We start from the raw sequence: 20,353 nt of genomic DNA on the forward strand, positions 1-20,353 counted from the left end.
AGGAGAAAAATATGTTGTTGGCTCAGGAAATGAGCCTGAGAGAGCTGCACATCAAAGCCAAACAGGTGGACTCTAGCAGTGATGGTGGCAGCAATTCGTCCATGCGCTTTCAGAGGAGGGTCCACACACCCTAAGGTTTGCTGTTTTATTTTGTGGGGAGCAACACTCCACTGGTCTGAGAAGGGAGTGATAGGATGAGGTAATCCCCCCCCCCCACATGAAGTAGGCCCTAATCAGAAGGTTTGGTCTGACTCAGAGAAATTAGTCAAATGATTTCCCAATCGACCTAGGTGGATTGTGTAGATTCTTTCTGCTATGGTTGGTTGGGTGAAGGGCAGTGAAGTGAAAGATTGTCAGGGACTGTATAATTTGTTTGCAACAGAGCATTTGCTTAGACTTTGTTTTCCAGATCTGTGCCAGCACCTTGTCGATAGTATCTCACTGACCCCAAAGACCTTGCTAAGGAGGTGGACCACTGGGTCAGCACCAGGGTCCACAAGGCGGTATCTGGGGGGATCACACAAGGGTGACCACAGTCCCCAACAGAAGAAGGGGGGGGGGGACAAAAAGATCAAGTAGTTCTTTAAAGAGGCCCAAAATAGTTCTGAGGGTCAGGGTTCCTATCACCCTCCTGGGAGAAAGAATAGTTCCCTGCTAGTAAGCCTGCAGGGAAGGCTCCCATGAAGTGCCATGAGTGTCAGCAAGAAGGGCACTACAAAGGGGATGCCTAGTGTCCCAAGTTGGTAGAGCCCTCCACCGGTAGGGAGTGGGCTTGGCTAGTGTAACACTCAGGGAGGAGATGGCCCTAGAAAGTGCTGGCAAGAGTGTACAGTTAACCCTAGTGTCCCTTGGTGATGGAAAGAGGGTACATAGAACCCACATGCCTGACTATATTAAAAAGTACAGTTAGCAGGTGTCCATCAATAGGCAGAGGGTGGAGGTTCGAAGAGACAGAGGAGCCAGCACGTCTACCATTTAGGTGACAAAGTGTGATCAAAATACGAACTGTTTGCCACAATTTTTTCAATAGTTTTTTTAGGGTCAATATTACAACACCCTTGTGGAGGGTTGGGTTTGCTTTGCACACCATACAAAGTAGAGAAATATTTGAGTTTGCCTATAAAGTCTTGCCATTTGTCCCGCATAAGTTATCTTGAGTTAGATAATCCATGTGATACTTTGTTACAATTTGCGTTGTTTGTTTACATGCCACCCTTTTCAAAGTTTGCCTGTCACAAGGAACCGCAACAGTTCTCTAAATATTATTGTTTTATTAATTGTATAGCACAATGATACCAAAAATATTTCATTGCGCGGAAACAACAAGGTAAGTGCCAAAACAGAAAACACACCAAGATACAGGGGGTTTTAACAAAAAGTGTTTAAATGGTTTTTACTGCCTAAGTTCTACTGGAAGCCTTTGAGTTTGGGGGAAAATAGAGGATTGGGCGCCCTCAAGTCGTTCTCTCTGAGCCTAGGAACATAAAGATGGGGGAGATTCTTGAGCACAGGCAGACTCCAGGTAAGACAATTATGCAAAGTTGCTTTGTCCTTGTGGGGGTGTGTAGTGTCGGCCCTGTGACGCAACAGGTGTGACACGAGACCTCCCATTGCCTGAGGGGAGTTTGTGTGGGACCCCTGGCTTGTGGTTCACAATGCTGTGGTCCCAGTGGCAGAACGAAAGTTGAAGGGGCCCCCCTGCAAGGTACACAGATGGGCCCCCGCTCCGGATTTAATCCGAAGATCTCCGGCATGAGTACAGTGCTGAGGGGCCCCCCTGCAGCTCGGGCTCCCCACACTGCGGGGGATGCGGGGGCCTGTGTTACGCCCCTGCGTGGTCCCGCAACCACATGGTGTGCTAAATAAAAGGGAGCCCGGCGGACGTGACTTCAGTGGACGCACAGAGGCCGAAGCTCCGGAAAGCCTGTCCCGAGTCTGAGTGCCATTATTACAACACAGCGCGGCCCGACCTTGCGGCGCGCGCTCAAAGAGTCCAGCTGGTGTTCCGTGCGAGGCTCACAACACAACAGGCGTGTTCACTCAAATCATGTTTTATGCATGATGCCATTTGACTGGAAAGAATCAGTCTATTTCTGGTGTAGCACATTCCTGTGATGTGGAATGGGCTTCAGGTGAGCAAACGGAAAAGATCTAGAGGCCTTTCATTTTTCTTTTAGTTCTGAATCAGATAAATTATTCTCTGTGAATGCATTGTTTGGACAGGCAGGAATACCACTGGCATTGTAGGGGGCAAGTGGAGAATGCTTGATATCAGAAAGCTGGGTTATGTTCTAGATACCCCACTTATGGCAGCATTTCTGACGTCTTGGAGGTGTAAGACCTTGTATTTGTGTGTGCCAAGGTAGATGGAATAAACGGAGTTGATATGAGAGCTTTTGATTGATCTAACTACTATCAGTTGGTCATCAACCGTGTGAGTTGCTGAGTGTGTCAAGAGTACATGGGAATAGAGGTGGGAATAGAGGTGGGATATGCTGACTACTCACCTGATGTAAGCCTCGAACATCATTAATGAGGTGAGGTTAACTACTTTTAACATGACCTCGCAATTGTGGTTGATTCTCCCCTAAAATGAGCTGTGTAACCAATGTATTGTGAATCAACTGATGTTTTAAATCTATTATAATTGTCTACAGTATATTGTTATGGTTTTAATTAACTAAAAACATAAAGTATTTTGATTTGAGTGAGGCTATTGCTCAGTCCACCGTGCAGCTACATTTGTGGAGCAAGAGTCGGTTTTGCCGCCATTTTGGCTCTCGACACATGCAGCCATGTGTGCTCAATGTAAGGCGGGTATCAAAGCTCAGTGAAAAAGGGTCAGTAACTTGTCACAATATGTTCTGGAATCTTCAGGACATCCCTCCCTTTCATAAGAACGTGTATAATCTTCGGCTGTTCATGTCAAATCTCTGATCTCCTTTGTGAGTGCAGCAATGTTATAATAAACTACAGTTGTGCACAGTCTCAACCAACTTTCTCATCAACTCACAGATTGAAATTACGAGTGAAAATGACAGTTTGCCAACATACAATCATCCCTTCATCACACCATGTTGCATCTCTAGCAACCGAAGGACGCCAAGACTGATTAATAAATATAGCCATGGCATGGTCTTCCATTTAGGCAATGCGTACATCTCATTAGTATATAACAAATGCATACCAAATTAATAAATATTGAATCAGCGTGAAAAAATGGCCAGAATTCACGGACTCCATCAGGTAGATTCGATCAAGGATAGTCTGTTTTCTGCTGGCCACGTTAGTGGTATAATTAGCCCTTCACCTCTAACCTATTCAGGCGTTGCGGTATTCATCAACAATTCGCTTTCACTTTTTCACTTTTCCTGCATGCGCTCACAACGTTATATCATCTACGAGAGGACTAAGAAAATAGTGGGTACTTACTTCTCCCAGGAAGTCATTGGAAGAGAATCTGTCGTAGTCCCAGACTGTCACTTCCAGCGTTTTCTTCTTGATCTGTAGGTAACATCAAAACATAGTACATTTCATTTCGCTTCATGAACTCTTTGTCACATTTTTAAAGAAGCAGAACTTTAGGTTTGGCTAGCGGCAGCTTTAACTGCCTCTCGGGGCTTACAAGATGCGAGTGTGATTCATCTTGGTCAGCCCACATGACCGCCATAGGTTGTGGGAACTGCCAGTCGTGTTATATGACGTTTTAACTCTTCTCAGGCATACGGCTATTTTAATTCGAACAAACGTTGTAGGAGTCCGTAAAGAAAAGGGGTGTCCTATTTGTTTCATTTTCTGTTGTGCAGTTAGAATGACGACATATTCCGAATTTCCTGAATAATCTGTTATTAGTGACCGTTTCAACACATCTGCTTTACAATTATATACAGCATGGCCAGATCTTGGCCATTCGGGTGCTCCCAGCCAATCACATAGGGGGAAACAATCTAGCAATAGTAAAACCAGAGAATGCTTGATCACTGGGCCTCAGATACCATATAGTCCCTTGGGTTTTTGTTGGCAGACCACTTGCCTTTGAGTGCATCAGGCTTGGTAAGACTTTACTTGCTGTGCATCTCCATGTTTCACCGGAAGGCTCCATGACCCTTCACTGGGTGGCTCTTTCCGACTGATTGACTGACACAAGGGGGCATATTTACTAGTAAAGTGGTGAAGCGTGTCATCAAGCCAAGAAGGCTAATGACACTTTAGAAACGCAGGGCTGCACCATGTTTACAACAATATGGTTCCCCTGCGGTGGTGCTAAATTTCGCAGCCTGGCGCCAACGCAGGTACCCATGCACCATAGTGCAAAGGTGTCTGAGTTGCAGGGGAAGATTGTTTATGTCTAGGAAGGTGTCCCTTCCTGCACATAAACAATCTTTAAATTACATTTTATAACTTCTATGTGTGCTGCTTAATGCAGCACACGTAAAAGTTACAAAACATTTAAATATTGTTTATGTGCAGGAAAGGACACCTTCCTGCACATGAACAATAATTGGCATTTTACTGTTTCGATGTGTGCTGTGTTGTGCAGCACACATGGAAACAGCAAAAACAAGGACAAATTAAACATTTCTTCTTGTTTCGCCAGGGTAAGACCAGGTTTTCCCTAGTCCTAATTTTGGCACTGCCCCATATTTACGCCAGCCTTGTAAATATGGGGCAAATATGGGGCAGTGTCAAAATCAATGGGTGTCAAAATCAATGGGTGTTGCAGTGCAACACCCATTCCCCTCCCCTTTCATGCTAAGTATAGCGTGAAATGGTGCCTTATTTACAAGGCAGCGTTAAACCACGTTAAGTGGCTTAACGCTGCTTGTAAATAAGGCGAAGCCCCTATCTCCACCAAAACATCCTGAAACATGACGATGTGGTGGCGATATGGGCTTGTAAATATGCCCCAAGGTCTTGAGACAATTGTAAGCCTAAGTACCCATGAGAAGAGGACCAGTGCTGCTGAATAAAGTCTACTGCCTTCCCAATTGTAGCTTCTACTGTGCCACCCACCACTACGTGGCTCGTAAGTGCCATTGCCTACATAAACAGAACAGTAACACTTGTCAAGGATTTCCTTTAACCAATGCAGTGGGCACACACTTAGAGCCCAATTCCAATCCCGTTAGAAAAGCCCTTCAAATGACTCGGTTCCAGAGAGCATCCCAAGCTAATAGCGTTCCGTGCGACCGATTCTGATGCATCCGTATAGTGATGGACTCGCATTGACCTCTATAGGAGACTGTGAACCGAACACGTACACAGGCTCCCATTGCAACTGATGGAGCAGGGTTTTTACTTTAAACCCGAATATCTGTTTCATTTTCGTATGTTTCCATTAAAAGTACTACTGATTAATTAATAACTACTAAAGTTTTGTAAAGTCTTGTCTAACCAACCTTATTAACGGAAGAATTACACGTGGGGAATGCTATTGCATGGCAAAAATAATAAGTGAACTATGTTGGTGAGCAAACTGACAGAAATAGATATTGCTTATGTAATGTTATTGTGTTTTGCGCTTATAATCAATACGCATTAATGGCATTTGATGTCGCAAATGGCTAGATAAATACATACACATAAGGGTATTAGCAGGGGAATAACACTGTATAATCATTTCCGTGCAGTAATTTTGTTTTGTGTTTCATTTTACTTAAGTTGACCAATGTGGCCTACCAAAAGATGGCTACCACCCGCAGCCTGCATTCGAGTTGATGGACATTTTGCAAGGAGGCTTCGCGCTGCCTGTGACCTTGCCCCCTTGACGAACTGAAAAGCCATGATCATGACGACAAGCCCAGGAAGTCTGCCAAGTGCCCCTGAACATGGAATTTGTTGCAAAACCAAAATATTGAATTTATGAACTTGTAATGATCCTACGACTGGGATACAATTTATCCAAAAGAGACATCCGTAGAAGTAACGAATTAGTTATGGACCCCTTATTTTCTATTCATTATTTGAGACGATCAATGTGTGTGAAAATGTACGGATGTATCCCAATGTACCAAAAAGACATAATTTCCGCCATTCATCCGTTTTGTACGATATGATTGCAACATTTTGGAATGTAAATTTCGTATAAATATTAGTAGACTAGAGAGGTCTAGCGCCACTTCTTCCCGAACTGATGATCCGAGGTCCCGATGCTGACGGAGAGGACGGTGACTCTACATGACTGCTAGAAACCTTGATTATTTTGCTGAGGACCGGTTTCTGACTTAGAAAACGACTTTTAGCCAGAATAGGTAAATATGACAGAAATGATTTTGCATTCAATTGGCTTTTCTTACAATTTTAGATAAACAAATATTCTGTTTGAATCACTGTGTCGGGTGGTTATTTTATTGTCATGTTTATTGAGTTTATTTGCGAATTCTAAAATGTTTCACCAGATCTATAGCAACTAGTTGATGCCATTGACCTCAGGGTACATGCAGATTGGTTAGGTATCGAAAGTGTTTCCCCTTGTACATGGCACGGATAGGGTGGTAGGATGAATGTTGGTGTAATAGGCCCCACCAGCGTGTGATGTGTGTGTGTGTGTGTGACTGTGAGATCACTCCGTCCGTGGAAGTAAGGGGGATTCGGAAGCTCCGATCTGCACCACAACAAGCATTTGCAATGCAATAGGTCTCGGATTTACGCGAGTTTAAGCTATTGGCATTGCAAACGGCAATGCCTTTTATTTATGTTTTAAAATCCAAAACAAAAATAAAAGGCATTGTTATTTGCAATGTCAATAGCTCAAACTCGCGTATGAGAAGAATGTTCCTGTGCTAAGTTATCCAGGATGGTATAGGGAAATGGTTGAGAAGAAGTTTGTGAGTCCCAAGGAGACTAGATGCCAATCTAGTATTAGATATTACGTGGCCTGAAACACTATGATGCTATTAAAATAAAACAAGCACAGAGAAACAGTACATCTTTTAATTGTCCTTAGTAATATGCAACTAACAGCCATTGACAAAGCCAATTGTCCTGGTTTGTTGTAGGTGTAATGTTACTTGTTGTATCATATATATGGATGCTATGACAGAAGCAGCAAAATAGCAGTAGAGTGGCACACTATGCTAAGCACAGATGTTTAGCTTACGTGTTTTAAGCCACGCCCTTTATTAGATTGGCAATGGCCCTTTGAGAGACCCCCGCCCCAGTTTCTTCATCTTACTAGTTAGAAGTGGGCAGAACATCTGAGCAGGAGGGAACAGTGCCAAACACAAAAACACAGCACAGAAGTGGGCAGAACAGGGCAGCGCAAAACTGGATAGAACAGAACAGCGCCCAAAAGAAAAAGCCAGCATAGAAGTGGGCAGAACGGGGCATCACAGAACAATGCAAAAGAGAGCAGGGCAGCACAGAACAGTGCATAATAGAACAGGGCAGCATATAACTGAACAGAACATTGGAAAATAGAACAGGGCAGAACAGAATAGTGCACAACATAACAGGACAGAAGGGAACAGGGCAGAGCAGAACAGGGAAGCCCAGTGAAGACCAGCAGAGAGCAGAGCAGAATAGGACAAACGAACAAACGTGAGAGCTAGCATTGGGAACAGAAAGGAGGAGACGTGGTTTGTGAAGAAAGAAATGAAAAGCGAAACGGGGAAAGTGAAGGACAGAGACGGGACAATAAAGAAGGGAGAGGAAGTGAAGGGGAACTAGGCAAGCAGGGAGGCTGCATGAGTTGGACACATGTGACAGGCACCAGTTTGAGCTCTCACAAGAACAACTCAGCGTTCAGTCCTTCCAAGGTCGGCAAATTCAGTGCGATAAAGGAGGTCGTTGTTCTACCGGTTATTTATAGCGCTTTGAAATTGTTATCATCACTTGTACTGGTTATTGTTCTCCACTGTCCTTTTCTGTACAGTGCTCTGTTGTTTCACAGCTGATTTTATGCTCAACGCCTACTCATACACAGAGGTGCTCATTAAATGCACCCTAAAAGTGCCTCCTGTCGGAACACAGTCATCCTGTGTGAAACTTCCAACCTCTACCCGTGTCCTCTTGAGTGCTGTATATTTAATGTGTAGGTTCTAAACGAACCCTCCATTAGGAAGGAATAATGCCTGTAACATAGGGTGTGGATGTAGCGCAGCGCCAGAGCAGCCGGGGATACGGTTTGAGTCTTGGTGAAATCCAGCAGAGAAGTGGGCAGAACAGGGCAGCACAGAACAGTGAATAATAGAAGAGGGCAGCATATAACTGAACAGAACATTGGAAAATAGAACAGGGCAGAACAGAATAGTGCACAACAGAACAGGGCAGAAGGGAACAGGGCAAAGCAGAACAGGGAAGCTCAGTGAAGACCAGCAGAGCGGAATAGAACAACGAACAAACGGGAGAGCTAGCATTGGGAACAGAAAGGAGGAGACGCGGTTTGTGAAGAAAGAAATGAAAAGCGAAACGTGGAAAGTGAAGGACAGAGACGGGACAATAAAGAAGGGAGAGGAAGTGAAGGGGAGTGGGGGAAGGCAGGGTATGCCGTACAAAAGGCAGAAGAGCGGGAGGGGGCCACAGGCCAAACGATGCTACGGTAAGAGCTACTGACTTTAAAGTCTTTTCGTCCTCTTGGATAATTTTTTAACCCCGTTTTATGTTTCTCTTGGACTGGGCGATTCATCTGGTATAAGAAAATACACCTCTGTTGATACCAGGTGATGAAAGACACGCTTTTTCGCGAACTAGGCAAGCAGGGAGGCTGCGTGACAGGCACCAGTTTGAGCTCTCACAAGAACAACTCAGCGTTCAGTCCTTCCAAGGTCGGCAAATTCAGTGCGATAAAGGAGGTCGCTGTTCTACCGGTTATTTATAGCGCTTGGAAATTGTTATCATTACTTGTACTGGTTATTGTTCTCCAAAAACACACACAACTCCCCGCCTGCTCTCCTTCTGAAACTTTCTAAAGTTTGCAGAAAGTTTCCCCCAGAGTCTGGCGCGGGAGGGCAGCACTCTGGGGATGGTGATTCTCTTGTCCCAGGACTGGCTGCTGTTCTGTCCCGGGGCTGACTCTGCTGTGAGATCCTGGGACGGTGCTGCTCTGCACTCCCCGCGGCTCATTCTCTTTCCATTAAGGGAGGCCCGTCACTTCCTCCAGCCCGGTCCGGCTTCAAAGGGGGTGGGAGCCAGCTCCCTGCTGTTACAGCCCCAAGCCCAGCATCTGGGGGTAAGTGCCCTCAACCCCGCACCCTGTAGACTTCCTATCTCCCCCACCCCCATCGGACGAATAGTGCCTATCATGGAGCCGAGAGGGGCGATGGGCAGGGGTGACACTGCCACCTGTGAGCGTGTGGAAGGGCGCGTCGGGTCTTGCTGCAGGGTTATGTCTCATCTTGAAGGCTGAGCTGCCTCCCCTGCAGCGACCCTGGGCGAGAGTAAGCCTGGCAGACTGCAGTAGGCAGCGACCGTCTCCGTTTGGCCTCGCTCCGTAGCCGCCCCGCCTGCCCGCTTCTTCTCTCCTGCTCCACACCTACGCCTCCCTGTCAGAAACTAGGAAAGGTTGTAGGCATCATTAACACAGATCATAGAGTTCGAGGAATGTCAAGCACTGCAACAAACAAGACATGGAAATGTGTCCACGATTAAAAATAAATAAATGAAAAGGTGTGCGCGTAGCATCTGCAGGAAGCTGCATGTTAGCAAGGCGCGATCACGTAGGGCATTGCGGGTGTACGAGTTACCAAACCATGGACACAGGCTTCGGAATTCGACTGAGCCCCACTTTAGCGTGCACACTCCACGAATTCAACGAGAAAAAGAATGTAAACAGACCCGATTATGGCGGGCATAACTCCATCCTTCAAGAAACACCACAAATCAGCAGTAGCACTTGGGAAACAGAAAGTAACAAGAGGTTGAAGCATATTTTTGGTGCGCATGCGTACGATGTATAGCATCGCACGCATGCGAGAGGGACAGGTCAGCCAAAATAGAGTGCTATGAAGCCAGCCAATCAGAGGGAAAAAAAGCATTTACAAATGCAATGGGACTCGTATTTACGTGAGTCCTATTGCATTGTAAATAAAACTATGGGCCTCCAAGAATGCAGGAACAGGAGTGGGTGGAGGGGTTGTGGTGGGCAGAGAAGTGAGGGACTGCAGGAGGGAAGGGGGGGAGGCAGGGGAACAAAACAGTTTTAAAAGTAAAGGGGCTGATAGCTATGAAAGGTGAAAACTGACGACATGGCAGTGAGGAGGCGGGATTAAGCTGAGGAAAACCAATCAGATTGCAGCATTTAGGAATTCGGCCAATCAAAAAGATAGGCAGAAAGTGGGCGGAGCTTTCCCCACTATACTGTATACAGCATCTCTCTGACGAGACAGCGCATGCGCTGCCTAGTCCGAGACCTAATGACAACATGGCATGTACTTGTAAATTATATAACATAATAAAAATCATTAGCCAGGGTGGAATGTACTGTCTGTTCTGTTTAACAAATTCAATAACATAATTTTTTTATTTTTTAAAGGTGTTGGGAAGGAGTGCAGAGTTTTCTATTTGTAGCTTCAGAGTTAATCACGTAGTGAACCTGAAAAAACGTATTTATCTCCGAGGGCATAGTCCACATTTATTGTTACATTAATTAACATCAACTATGTTTCCTCCTAACTGATAGCTAATTAAAATGCATCGATTTTCAGAAAACAAAAGGGTTAACGGTGCTGCCCCCATAGGAATTGCTGCCTCATCCAGTTGCTTTTCTTTTTAACCAACAGACCTGCAACGCCTCAGGGACTGTATCTCAAGGGCTCTTCCGTCCTTATATCTGTGGCAGCGCTAACAGACCCATCCAGGCCACGTGAAGACGCACCAGTGTACTTGTGTTTATATGGATGCTACAGGCTACAGGCTGTCCTAAGGTGCTGACCACCCACTGTGCAAGGACCCAAGCTTCGGACCCCATTGGGTGAGATAAAATATTCCTTGGAGCTGAAACAAAACTTGGGGCCAGATTTATGATGAATTGGCGTAGGGCAGCACCACAAGTCTTTTTGCTGCGCGTCCCCATGCCAATTTGAAAGGGCAGGAATACACCATATTCACAAGACTCGGTGCATTCCTGTCCTTACAGCCAGTGCTGGCGCAAAACCTGCTGCCTTCACCAAAGCAGGCACCCAAGGATGTTTGCATTGGTGGCAGGAGTGTTTTTGTGCAGGAAGGAACGTCTTCCTGCACAAAAACAATCAGTGGAGCCTTTTTCCTCGTTCTAAGGGTGCTGCAGAATACAGCACATATGGAATGAGGAAAAAACGAGGAGAAACTAACATACTTTTCCTCGTTACGCATGCTCTGGGGAAGTGTAAGGTTTTGCACTTTCCCAGGTTTACGTAATTAAGTAAATCTGGGGCAGCATCAAAACCCATGGGTGATGTATGGAAAACCCACAGCAACACCCATGGAACACCTTCCTGGTGTCGTGTAAAGCAAGGCAGCGCCTTACACTGCTTTGCCTTACTCTATATCTATGTGGACATTCAGAGCCACGCAAAATAGCTATGTGTGGCCTCGTAGATATGATTGAGAGGTTTGCGCCGCCCGAGCATCAAAAAATGTGACGCTCCAGTGGTCAAAACTCCCATAAATATACCCATAGTTTGGGTCTTTTATGCTTGTGATGATGTCCAAATTCAGTAGAAAGATGTTTCTCATGAAAAAAAATGCTTCTAATATTTTTGCGTTCAAGTGCCTTGAGATATGGTTCTGAACCATTTACAAAAATGTAGAGTATTCAGGAGTAATGATTCGTATGGTTGTAGGATGCAGTGTTCTCTCCAGAGTTGAGTCTTCAGCTCCTTCTGTACTGCAGGAGAGTAAGGGCAGCTATGCTGATGGGTCCTCAGTTCTAGACCATTACCTTACGTTTCACTGTGGTTTTTGCAGTTTTTCTGTTGCGGGTCTGACAATGCTCTGGCTTCTAGTGCTGACTGAGGGGGTTCGTTTCTCATTCGGGGTGTAGGTGTGCTGCCTCTGGTCTGCTTGTATGTACTGGAACTTTTATTGAAGATGATGCTCGCTGGGATGGTGAGCCTGGGAGCTTCTCTCGGCTTGGAGAGATACCCTCAACCTCCCTAAGTCTTTGGTGAGATGTTCTCCAGAATGCAGGTGTTATGAGGTTACTGGAATGTAAGCAAGTCATTGTCAGTGCGAGCCGTCTTGGAGGGAATCGGTGTCGTAAATAAAGTATGGAAAAAGATGCAAAGTTAGTTTCACGAACGTTTGGTGATTTGATTTAATTGACAGATTAATCAGGCCTGGAATAAACATATTACCTACAGGTCAATACTTTAATTACAGTATGCTCAAGTAGAAACGGTGATCGAATTTACAAAAAAATATTCATCTGCAATCATTCGGGCTGTTAATTCTGTATGGAGGGGGAGGATGTGACATTAGACTGTAGTCTCGGCGTCGGCTCAACATCCCCCCCTGATTCTGGGTAAATCACGTAATCCTCCTGCGGGTACAATTCAGCGCCTGGAGACGCTCACAGGTGTTTTACAGCACGTTACATACACATCCGGGGTTTATTAGTTATGTATTTATGTTTGACATATTTTATCCTTGTGAGAACCTGCTCAATCAAAACAATGAACAGAGTATGGTTGCGGGAAGCACGAGCTGCGCGCCATTCCACCCTCTGCTTACAAAGTGTGAACGCAAAAAGATGTGTAAAGAGAGCATGTTAGGAGAAGGTTACAAAGCACTTTAAGCTGTGTTCTTATCTTCTCACATTTGCTGTGTTTATAGAAAGACGTCAAATGGCAGGAGGTTGAAGCAGACTTTTGGCGCGCATGCGTAGGATGTATACCATCGCACGCATGCGAGAGGGACAGGTCAGGCAAAATAGAGTGCTATGAAGCCAGCCAATCAGAGGGAAAAAAGCATTTACAAATGCAATAGGACTCGTATTTACGTGAGTCCTATTGCAGTGTAAATAAAACTATGGGCCTCCAAGAATGCAGGAACAGGAGTGGGTGGAGGGGTTGTGGTGGGCAGAGAAGTAAGGGACTGCAGGAGGGAAGGGGGGAGGCAGGGGAACAAAACAGTTTTAAAAGTAAAGGGGCTGATAGCTATGGAAGGAGAAAAATGACGACATGGCAGTGAGGAGGCGGGATTAAGCTGAGGAAAACCAATCAGATTACAGCATTTAGGAATTCGGCCAATCAAAAAGATAGGCGGAAAGTGGGCGGAGCTTTCCCCACTATACTGTATACAGCATCTCTCTGACGAGACAGCGCATGCGCTGCCTAGTCCGAGACCTAAAAAGGGGTGGGTGGGTAAACATATGCACCCTGTGGTGGGCACCCCATGGTGCCCGACACACTGCATGGCTGGATAAAGGGGACCCAGGAGTACCCCCACTGGCATGATTCGGAGGGTCCTGGGTGAAGGGGGCCCCAAAGCCCGATTCTGGAAACCTTTTTGATCCGGGCAAACCGAATCGGAAAGGCTGCCCGAATTGTTCATCGTACTTGCTCACTTGGAAAACCTAGTCCACAAAGCTGTACGAATCGGCTCCGGAGGGCTCTATCTCTCCAAATGCCTTCCAGAACCGATTTGGTCAGTGCTAAGGAACTGTGAACGATTCGGTTGGAAACAAGGGCTCCGGATCGGTTTAGGCGATTCCGAATCCAATTCAGAACCCTTCCGACCAAGATCGGAATCGACCCCTTAGCGTAGACAAAACCAATACAGAATCCACACACACTAGAGTAGCTGCAATCACAATACAAAGTGAACAATTTAACAGGTTATTCAAACCTAATATTTCCTAAGAGCTTTTAACATCATTTGTTTATATGACATTTGTTAATGTGAGACAAAGTTCTAAATGTAAATATCACAGGTGTGCTCCGCTAACACCATAACGGTGAACTGGTACCTGCTTTGTTTTTCTGAATTTCATGGCCTAATGCAGACCTTCAGTAGGACCTTTGATAATGTGGTACAATAAATTCTTGTTTTAGGTCTGGCGTTAGCCAAGACCATTTGATTTCACTGAATTATGTATACTATACTTAAATTTAGGGTCTTTCATCCACATCTTTCTATATTCATTAGTCTGTTGTGCCTTTCACGTTTTACTTCCGCCCACTACAGTATTTAGCACAGGGTAGTAGGTCAGCCAATTTAGGCCATGGGTTAACTTCACTTTGAGGAACTTCATTTTGCTCTCTCACCAGCAGTATATCCTCACACAATCTAGTTCCCTTCGATGTCACTTTTTTTGCTTATACTTTATAATTACTTTAGTGTTGCCTTTGTGTTTGGAGCCTGGTGTGATAGCAGGATACAATACCTTTTAATTTTAATAAAGTTATGTGTATAATATAGTTATATATATGGGTTTCAGGCAGATTTCATTTATTAGTCTGGGTTTGGTGTCATTGACATCTTATTTCCACCCACATCACCATGCATTAATGGGAATGTACCAGCCCACTTCAGCCACTGGTTGATTTCACAACACGTTATAGCATGCCTCCCTTTCACAAGGAACATATCCATACACAAAATCGTTCCCTTCAGTGCCAGGGGGTGATATGGTGATGTGTATTTCTTTTTTAGACCACAAAAAGGTTTTTTGCCTGCAGCAAATATTTCTTTTTAGACTGATGAGTGCCAAGAAAATTCCCAAACAATAATGTTTTACAAAAATAAGGACAAAACAAACATTACCAGAAGACTGATGAACAACGCCAGACCTTTTTGTTTTGCCAAAGCTTGTTTAGATGGCAACACTAGCAGAATTTAAATGTCAGAGGAAGTAGCAGTAAAGTTTGCATGCTATAGGCCCCTGAAAAATCAACATCTAAATTCATAGTTATCTTCTTGGTCCACAAGTAATGTAAAGTGTATGCCACATGTGTCTAACCGGCCACTTTACCATATCAGATATTAGGGATGTTGCATTACGGAGGTAACCCGGCTCTGTATGGAATAACACTTCAAAATATCATAGGCTATTGATTTATAACTAACAAGAAAGACATGGGTTGGAGTTTAAACGTATGTACTGCCAGACAAAGAGAAGAATTTGCACGGTAAGTTAGTAAATGATTACTTACTGCTAAACCTGTTGGCCTGGAGGATATTATATAAAATAGTTAACCACAGTTCAAAATGTATGCTTGACTGGTGGATGCAAAGAGAGGGTATGAAAGTCACCTTGTTTAACTTCTAAAGCAATCCACTTCACAGAATATATCCTTATTATATGATTGGTACAGGTCATAAATGTACTGTACTGATACAAAATATTAGGCAAACCACTGAGATTTAAATGAATATTTTATGATTTTAATATTCTCTTGATTTGTATGACTAAGAAGGAATGCAACCTGGTAATAAAATTGCATTAGTCAAATGATGTTTGTGAGAAACCAGGGCTTTTTGCAGTGTCCCGCAACTATGCTTTTAGCCCCCACTTTGACTAATAGATGCTGATTTTCTGATTCTCAATGTGCCATGGGCTCAGCTAATCAGGTCCAGGTCCAGTGGTCTGTTTAAAAGGTACATGTAATTAGGGGCAATTAAATTTGATACTGACAACCTACATGTAAGCCCCTAGTATATGGTAGGGCATGTCGGTCTGGAGGCCCAGTGGATTAAATGCACTTAAGTGTTCACTCCTGTAGTGCCTGCAGTCATTTTAAAAGCCAGCCCTGCCTTGCAGCCTAGATTTTAAAATAAAACTTTGTTCAATTTTGACTTTGGAATTAAAGGTACTTCCAAAATCCTAAATTATCTTATTGTTATATATAGGCCACCCCTAAGGTCTGCCCTAGATGCCCAAAGGGTAGGGTGCAATGTTAAAATAAGCAGGGACAGCATAAAATATGTTTTATATGCCCTCATGAAGGAAAAACTGCAAATTTAAGATTTCCCCCTTGTAGTAAATTTGTTACGTAGGCTAACATGGGATGGCTTTATTAACCTATATTAAAGTCTATCTTTTGACAAGAGTGAGCTAAAATAATAATTCAAAGTGTAAAATTAAAAATTTCAATGAATCCAACAAATTGCCATTGTTGGACTTATTATAACTCTTATAGGAAAGACGTTGAGTTGAGAACTGCTTTCCTAAATCTTACCCAAGTCAGCTCTGTAGCACTCTCTTCTAACTGGCCAGCATTTGACAGATTGAGCCAAGCTGCGTTAATGACTAGCTTGCAAACAGGGATGCTATTTATGGTAAACGCAGTTAAAAAGGGAAATCCCTGTCACTCACTCTCCTACTCATGATTTGAATTGAGATGTATGACCCTTTTGGGCATCAGAAAGGTGCTTCAAAATGGCAAAACGGGTCTGGCACATTTCAAAACACTGGTTTGCAGTAAAAACACAGTGATGTTGCAAATATTCAAGTATGAGGTTAAATTCTATTCAGAAATACTGCTTAGCCTGTGAAAAACTCCTGGCACTCCAGTTGAACAATTCCCATTAAACAATAGGTGAGTAGATGGTTATGGGGACTTTTTCCCACCTGGGGAACTAAAGCATTACTGGGAGACTTTGTATGTGGATTCAAATCCACATACTATGTCTCCCAAATGTATCCCTTGTTCAAAATATCAATGTACCCTCAGGATCAGTTCTCGTTTAGACAACAGGTTCCTGGCACCACCAACTTTGAAGGTCTTACTTTAGTCACTCATTATAATTGTAAGGAAATAATATGTGAAAATGAGGACCACTTGATTGGCCAGAGCACCCTAATTAACTTTGGAAAGTTCTAGAGAGAGATGTCTTGGAAACTCCGATGTACAACATTTGTGACACTGCACATTCTCTATGTGGTGAAAAGATCTAACAAGGTTTCACCACATTGTTGCAATATTCACTGTACCACCTCAGGGTGTAGTCGCTATCTGTGATCTTCCAGGACTCAACAGCTGAGCTTGGCTGTCCTGACGGTCATAGATCTCACCAGGTGGTTGACAACCATGACTATGCCCTGACAGTCCAGCCAACTCCGGAGGTAAAGAGGCCCATGGCATAGCACCCAGGACCCCACTCAACCCTGCTCGCTGCAGTCCCACATGGCCGTGCAGGAAGGGTTTAACTCCAGGGGGATGACCTGATGCTCCAACAGACTGTTGTGGAGTCCTCTGATCTCCCGCTTTGCCAGATGACCTCATCCCACCGGTGATATATCCGTCACCACTGTCAACTCTGGATGGGGAAGTGAGAGGTGTCTGCACTGGAAATGCAGTACAGTAACCACCGCTGCAGTCTCCTCCAAAACCCTCAATGGAAACTCATAGATTACCTTGGTGGTGGGCCTACTGAGACTTCAGATCCCACTGCAGAGCCAGCATGTGCCTTCTGGTACCGTCAACAAGCGGGATGCAAGAAGAGAGTAGGCCAATAAGCCTCATAGCCACTCTCACTGAGACCCAGGAATGAGGCTGAAACATCAGACTCATAAGCTGAATGCCTGGGCTTGTCTTGGAGTGTGGGGCTGAAACTGCAACATACACAGAATGGCTTAGATGAAAGGCAGCCTTTGCGTAGAAGTCAGGTGTGACTATGGCAGGTTGATAGTGAACCGCAAGGTGGTCAGGAGGGTCACAGTTATTTGGAGGTGGTCTACAAGTGACACTGGTGAACCCGTCTTCAACAGCCAGTCATCAAGGCAGGTGAAAACTGCTATCCTCAACTTCCAAAGACCACCGCCATTACTTTTGCAAACACCCAAGGGGCACTGGTAAGGCCCAAGTGGAGTTTAGCAAATTGGAAATGTTTTTGGTCTACCCTGAACTGCAGGTTTCATCTGTGGGACTGAGGGATGGGTATATGAAAATACGCATCCTCCGGGTCCATGGCTACTCTCCAATTGCCCATATCCAGTGGAGACAGAACCTCTGCCATTGTGAGCATCTTGAATGTATCCTTCAGCTGAAAGTCATTCAGAGCGTGAAGATCTAAAATGGATACTGGCATCCATCATTCTTTGGCACCAAAGAATAGCAGGAATAACTTCCACTACCAATTTTTGAGACTGGCACCCTCTCTTTGGCCCCTTTGATTAAGAGAGCCTGCACATTCTGCAGTAAAAAGGCTGGACTACCCTCTAAAAATATCTATGATGAAGGTGAAAGATGCAGTGGGTTGAAAAAGAATGGAAGGACGCAACCCCATAGGATAATTTGGAGAACCCATTTGTGTGATGTCATCTGTCACCACCCCTGGAAAAAGAATTTGATCCTGCACTCTACAAGGTGGTTGTGAGCTGCTAAGGGCAAGCTAAAGTGGCTTGAAGGATGCTGTCTTAGGGCTGGGGAACTGAGAAATGTGGTGTCTTTGTTGCCCAGCAGGTTGTCTGCCAGATTTCCTTCCCCTACTACGGAAGGACTGGATCACTTGCAGTGACGGAGGTTCCTGGCTTTGCCTGTATGTCAACCCTCTTTAGAACCCCCCAAAAGGGACAGGTTTGCTGAGGGAGGTGCTTGGCCAGAGCTGAAATCCCAGGGAATGTGCTGTGGCTTGGCTTTCCTTGAAGGGTTGCAAGGCAGAATCTGCTTTCTGTCAAACAGTTGAGACCCTTCAAATATCATATCCATAAGGAAGGTAACAACTGCTCAGCATTAGCTGCATCCTGGTCATCCTGAATTGTTTGGACCTGGGAAGTCTAAATGCCTTCAGGGACTTTAGGCAAGATCTCGCTAACCATGTCCCAAAAGGCATGTATATGTCCCAAGTAAACAACTTGCGTTGACCAACTTCAAAGCTAAGCTCACTGGTGAGGAGAATTGTTTCCTGAATCTCTCGATCCTTTTCAACTCTCTTTTCGGGGGGTTCATAAGGAAAGGACTGGGATTCACCTTGCAGTTGGAGACTTGAAAAACTCTCATGAGCCTCGAAATCAGGGTCGCATAGTGGCATCTGGCAGCCTGTCTGTTCTCCAGTGGCATGAACAAGGCTTTGCTCATGTGCCCAACAATGTATCAGCAAGGGCCTCATTAAAGGATAACAAGGGCTCAGAAGAAACCTGCACCGATTAAAGTATCCCCATTAGGAAGTTAGTTTTGAACTCTACATAGGTTAAGTTGTAGCTATTAGACCTCCACCGCATGTCTTATGATCACAGCAAAGAAAGCACTTCAGCAGGAGAAATGGACCCAATATCAGGGGGTGTATCAAATCCACAGGCCTAGTGTATTTCCATTTGAATTTGTCCACACTGTAGTGAGGGGGTAAAACAGCCCCAACAGCAGCATTGTCATCTTCAAACTGTGGCAGACTCTAGTCAGAGTCTGAAACAAAACGTAGGTGGAGCACCTGAGGTTGGCTTCGCAGCAGGGGTAGTGTTCTGTCAGAATTAGGCTGAAGGGGGTTCGGGCACATCAATGGAGATTCCAGATGCAAGCTCAGTCAAGAGCAAGATGACTTTGCCTCTGAGTCAATTGGTGAAGGGTCTCCTTCCAGCAATGTCTGTACTGGTGTCCATGTTGAAGGGACTGGCACAGATTTTGGCAATGGAACAGAAGTTGACAATGATGTACTTGTGGTACCCAAAGTGGGTTTGAGGGACACATACAGCACTGAGGACAGTTCTTATGGACGTAACGCCTCTGGAGGCACCTGCAGTTCCTTAGGCCCCAAAGGCACACTAGAGGGAAGCTGGAAAGTGCCAAAGATGCACAATATGGCGTCTCTGAAGGTCACATTCTGTTGCAATGTCACCAATGACATGGGGACTTCGGGGTGCATCAGGATCAATTTTGGAATTAGTTCCTCTGTGGATCGGGAGTGAGATCAAGTGACATATTGACACGCTCCCAACTTCTCTGGAGATAGAAAGTGGTGGGATGGGGATTAGTCTGCTTGCCTTTTTAGGTCTCGCTGAGACAGCTCGCTGAGACAGCGCAAGCTGTCTCTTTGAGACATTTTGTAAGTGGGTTTTCAAAAGTGCTACCCACATGGTTTTGCTGGCCTAGAGCTTGCGGGCACGATGGCGTGCACGTGCACAGCTGCTCCTCTTCTCCTTGCATTCCCCCCTCCTTTCTCACCCAGCCCTTTGATGCTCTGCTCGCATCTCCCTCCTCCCTTCTCCTCCTCTTTTTTCGTCACTTGTATTCAGGCTCCTCCCATTCCCCCCTCCCTTCTCGCCCAGCCCTTCTTGTTTTTACTGCACTTCGACCTCTGGGTAAACATCTCAAATCATTTAACGCGGTGTGTCAAAACAAACAGCTCCTTGCTCAAGCCAATGAAAAACAAACCAGTAATATGCGCATTTCAAAAGTACCCGATAAGAAACAATTTGCTCGCAGTTTGTTCTCAAGATGACAGCGTCTGATTGTAATAAAAAGGATCACAAGAAACAGATTTTTTTCTAAATATGGCT

The 20,353-nt window shown here is 44.9% G+C and overlaps 1 protein-coding gene across 5 annotated transcripts in view; it reads right to left on the reverse strand.

Moving 5' to 3' along the window:
• Nucleotides 1–20,353, reverse strand: part of PCLO (piccolo presynaptic cytomatrix protein) — a 1,384,288-nt gene that overhangs the window by 248,207 nt on the left and 1,115,728 nt on the right. For all 5 annotated transcript variants that reach the window (XM_085652900.1, XM_085652897.1, XM_085652899.1 and 2 more), the window contains one exon: nucleotides 3,433–3,504. In XM_085652900.1, coding sequence (XP_085509026.1) covers nucleotides 3,433–3,504 — 72 coding nt within the window. The remainder of the gene's footprint in view (nucleotides 1–3,432; nucleotides 3,505–20,353) is intronic.

Source organism: Triturus cristatus, chromosome 4_1 (assembly GCF_964204655.1).
Source record: "Triturus cristatus chromosome 4_1, aTriCri1.1, whole genome shotgun sequence".
Classification (NCBI taxonomy): Eukaryota; Metazoa; Chordata; class Amphibia; order Caudata; family Salamandridae; genus Triturus; species Triturus cristatus.